The sequence below is a fragment of the Amphimedon queenslandica genome, unplaced genomic scaffold, assembly GCF_000090795.2.
Source record: "Amphimedon queenslandica unplaced genomic scaffold, v1.1 AMPQUscaffold_13502, whole genome shotgun sequence".
Classification (NCBI taxonomy): Eukaryota; Metazoa; Porifera; class Demospongiae; order Haplosclerida; family Niphatidae; genus Amphimedon; species Amphimedon queenslandica.
The window spans coordinates 345,844-350,518 of NW_003546262.1; the positions used below are offsets into that span (position 1 = coordinate 345,844).

The 4,675-nt window shown below is 36.2% G+C and overlaps 2 protein-coding genes across 2 annotated transcripts in view; both read left to right on the forward strand.

Annotated features, from left to right (window-relative positions):
* Positions 1–3,227: 3,227 nt before the first annotated feature.
* LOC105316682 (uncharacterized) lies at positions 3,228–4,004 on the forward strand. Its single transcript, XM_011411764.1, has one exon. The coding sequence runs from the start codon at positions 3,228–3,230 to the stop codon at positions 4,002–4,004; it is 777 nt and encodes a 258-aa protein (XP_011410066.1).
* A 150-nt stretch (positions 4,005–4,154) lies between these two features.
* The window catches only part of LOC109580176 (uncharacterized), a 4,143-nt gene continuing 3,622 nt past the window's right edge, over positions 4,155–4,675 (forward strand). Inside the window, exon 1 of the mRNA XM_019993068.1 lies at positions 4,155–4,191. The gene's annotated coding sequence lies outside the window, so the exon portion shown is untranslated. The remainder of the gene's footprint in view (positions 4,192–4,675) is intronic.

A 4,675-nucleotide genomic window follows, 5' to 3' on the forward strand; every position in this document is an offset into this window, starting at 1 on the left:
TTAAGGTACTCCAAAATCGGCCCACGCTTCATGTACCATAGCACAGGGATTTTGCCCAAACTTTGTCAAAAAATTAAACCTTGCTTTTATAATTTTTCTGATACCTGTCGTCTGTATTTATGTTGTGTAGAATGTTTCAACAATTCCGATAATTTTTTAATTTTTACAAATTTTTTAATTTGCTCACAAGTTGGTCCAAGGTCATTCTTGTAGTTTAGTATACACAGACTTTGGCAAAAATGAAGAAAAAGAAAATTTCCCATTTTGACAATTTTTGCCGATACATTTACATGTGCTACAAATTTAAACTGATTCCCATCAAGTTTGAATTTTTTACAAAATTTAAAAGTTTCTCAAAAACTGAGCCAAAGACCGTGTACTGTACAGGGGTTTAAAAGAAAGAGGTATTTCCACATTGGTATACATGTAGAAATCTTGAAGTGATTCCGATCAAGTCTGGATTAGTTACAAATCTTTTTAAGTTGCTGAAAAATTAGGCCAAAATCTCTATATTATGGTGTACAAAGACTTTGGTGAATTTTCATAAAGATTGAAAATTCTCCAATTTCTGATACACTTAAGCTGTGTAGAGAGTTTGAACTAATTCCAATCAAATTCAGATTTTTAAAAATTCATAAAGTCACTCAAAATTGTCGCTACTTGGAGCATCAGCATGTATGCATAAATGTATCCATCACGTATGTGCATTGAAACGTGTACATGTACATTTAAGTACAATTATACAAAACTATATATACATGTACTGTACTTCTTCTTACCCTATCGTGAACATTATACTCCACCACATGATCCCATGGCACATTAATAAGTGCCTAATTGCTCGTTCATAATTTGAATGCTACCAATTCTGTCAGTGTGTTAAGTACACCATAAAAATGAATAAAAATTGTAATGTTAACTTTCTCCTTTTCCCCTCTCTTGTTTGTTTATCTTGAATCCAACGTCTTTTCTGTGATGCAATACGATGCAAGTAAAGATAGGAGAAGCAAAGTTCTTGATTCATACTCCAGCCAGTTTGCTATTATGAATATCATTATCCTTCACCAACCCTATATACAGCAAAATAATGTCACTTAATGTAGTCAGTAGTTCATTATTTTAATACTGAAGGCAGAAGTTAAACTACAGCTTTATCATGATCATCATCATTATTAGTCAACAGATATCAAAGTTGCTAGCATTTGCTACAGTGCAGTTAGTGTCTAGTGGATAGGCATCGTTACCGTGAGCGTACATGCACAGGAACCACCATAGGACTATAAAGAGACAAAAAAGGAGAAGAAATAATATAAAATTCAATTATATGCAAATTGCATGTGTATTATGTATCATGCATTATCTCTTTTTTCAGTAAAATACGTATACCGGTTTATTTTTGCGATGAAATATTTTCACAACTTTTGCAGTTTCTTACTCCATGGTGAAATTCATCCACTGCAAAATTCTGAATCTCCATTGCCACAAGGTGCAGTCAGCAAGCTATTTGCAAAAATTTATTTCACAAATTTTTAGAAATGCAAGATTCGCTAAAATTTTCTACCACAAAAATAAGGTACATGTAGATTCTAAGTTATTAAAAAATAAAGATTAATAGTAATAATAATAGTTAAAACATGAAATTAGAAACAGTTACAATGACCAATATATAAATCTGTTTAGGTCTCTTAATCATAATAGTTTGATAATAATTAATGTACACGTGTATAAGTAATAATTGGCTCTTTATAAATTCTTATTTATTAGAAATGCGGTAGCGTTACTAAGCAGGATTCATCCCACTTCAAAATGGCTGCCATGACTTTTGCAGCCTTGCTATAGACCCTATAGGGCGCTAACTTCTAAAAGCAATTATAGATACCGTATATGAGATACTATTCGTAATCTTCCGTATCCTATCCGCATTCTTTAACGAAAAAATTTCAAAATTCTCCTGCTGGACGGCAAAACCAGGCAAAACGAATGGATAGGCCAAAAGCAGCCTTAGTGGACAAGTGGCTTCAAGTGCAATGAAGCTTCTTATCAGGAGACATTCTGGGCTCTATTCTTCACTGTTACTGGCATTTATTGCCACTCAAACAAGCTCTGGAAGCCACGAAGGCCTCTTGTTCCTTGTTTTCCAATGTAGCTACACGGTATCTTGCCGTCCAAATCATGAGTGTGGGTGGATACGGTAATGCAATTATTACTTGCAGAACTTAGTGCCCTATAGGGTCTATACCAGGAAAACGAGCTCCTATACTTACCAGACTTTATAGAGGACCTTATCTTGACCAGAGGACTCCATTGGTACCACTAGTGTGGCTCTAAACCTTGTCTGAGAGGAATGTCAAAAATCCAGAAAACGGCCGTTTTGTTCAGCCACTTCATCATCATCATAATCAAGTCCTGTCAATCCAGTTGTTGCTCTGTATCTCAACTTTGCTTGGCGATAGAAGGCTAACTCTTACACCATTCTACTCCAATAATGCATGCGCAGGTCCCTATTCTTTATGACAATTCTCCAACAAAGAAAGAAGTTGTACTGTCACTGCTGGATCAGGCCCATCTTAGCTGCATGCCGCCATTTTGTTATTTAAAGAAGCATGTGCTCCAAAATTTGGGTGTGGTCACGCATGCTCAGATCTGCAGCTCTGGAAAAGCAAGCAAATGAAGTTATTAATCAACTGCAACACTTCGTGGAGGTTTCCAGCTAAGAGAAGATATTATTAATCTTGCATACTATTCTTTTATGAAGTGTGAAATGAATAATTTTATTTCAAAAAACAAACAATTAATTAAATAATGTTATAATAATGCAATGATAATATGACTTGACAACAGGAAGGATTGCAGGGAAGATGGATACTGTCCCTGCTCCTTGAACAAGGACTCTTGTCAAGACAAGTATAAATTTAACTTGCCATCAGAATAGTAGACATTCTTTCAGCATATCTATTCACTCAATGTTGTCTCTTACAATGCTTTAAATTTAAGACGTAACAATGATAATAATAATAATAATAATAATAATAATAATAATAATAATAATAATAATAATGATGAACCATGCGGTCAAAATGGAGATGGAATGGTGATGCATGTGTGTGGTAAAGATTTCTACTAGAGTAGAGAATAACGGCATAAAGTACATCAAATTTGGTGTGGTGCCCAATTGGAGTCTTATTGTACAGCAGAATAAGTCCAGTTGTAATTGAGCTGCTGAGAAAATGTCTTCTTCAAGAAGTCTCCAGAGAACCAGGTGGACTAAGGCCATGAATGTAGCAGCAATGGAATGTTATGACTTATCTAATCCTGTGGATAATAATGGCAGGTCAGTCAGGGGGTACAGAAAAAGGATGTATGAGAGTTGGAAGGTCAGAGGAGGTGATTTAGGAATATCTGAGCAAAGGTTGTGTGATCAAGTGAGAGCTATTAGGAAGAATGGTTGGTTAAGTCAAGTAGAAATTGAAAAGATTAGGAGGAAAGTAACAGAAGATGTGTGTGAAGAATCTAGAAATAGTGTGGACAGGAGTGTTAGTGTTGAGGAAAGTGGTAGTATTGAGGAAAGTGGTAGTGTTGAGGAAAGTGATAGTGTCAGTCTGGAAGAAGAAGGGTTGTTCATTGATGTGGTTGATGGGCCTAGCGAGGTGAAAAGTCTTTGTGAGGAAATAGTGAAGGTATATGATGAGCTGGGAGAAAGGAGTGAAAAGTATAAGTTTGCTTTCAAAACTGTCGATAGGAAAAAGTTGTCCAAGGAAACATCTAGAGTAAATGAGGCATTGACATATATCAGAACAAATACAATTAGTGAGACGAATAGGCTAGTATATGCAGTTAGTGTCTTTATTGCAAGAAAGTTGGGTTTAAAAAATCAGCTGGTGCCGAATGGTGATGGTGGGAAGAAATGGGAACAACCTTGTTGGAAGAGGAGGCTGGAGCGGCAAATTATTGCTCTACGAAGAAATATAAGTATATTAGACCAGAAGTTAAACGGAGCTTTATAGAAAGAGTGGAAATATAGGGATTTGGTTAGGAGGCTTGGTATTAAGAAGGGAGTGAAAGTTGTGATGGAGGAGTTGAAGCAGAGGCTAAATGCAAAAGTGATGAAGGTTAAACGGTATGAACAGTGGATTAAGCAGTATCAGCAAAACCGATTGTTTCGAGTGGATCAGAAGAGATTTTATCAACAGATTAACGGAGAATTAGGGAATGAGAAAATAGTTCCAAATGCTGCTGACAGTGTTAGGTTTTGGAAAGGTGTTTGGGGTAGTGGTGTGGTTCACAACAAGGGAGCAGAATGGCTAAAGGAGGTAAAGAAGAGGTTTGGGTATACTAGACAAGAAGATGTAAAGATAGAGGTTAGTATGATAAGAAAGAGGAGTATGAGGATGGCAAATTGGAAAATACCGGGGATGGATGGGGTGCAGGGGTATTGGCTAAAGTATTTAACAGCATGTCATGAGAGGATTGCTAGGCAGTTGAATGAGATTGTAGGTGGTGATTGTGAGGTACCACAGTGGTTAACTTATTGTAGAACGGTTCTTGGTGTCAAAGATGTCAGGAGGTAGTTGATAACTTTAGGCCAATTTCATGTTTGCCTCTTATGTGGAAGCTGTTGACTGGAGTAATAGCTGATAGTCTATACGAATTTTTAGATGAAAATGAGGTTCTTCCA

What these genes read in the sequence shown, in the direction of transcription:
- LOC105316682 (XM_011411764.1), top strand. Translation starts at nt 3,228, where the DNA reads ATGTCTTCTTCAAGAAGTCTCCAGAGAACCAGGTGGACTAAGGCCATG.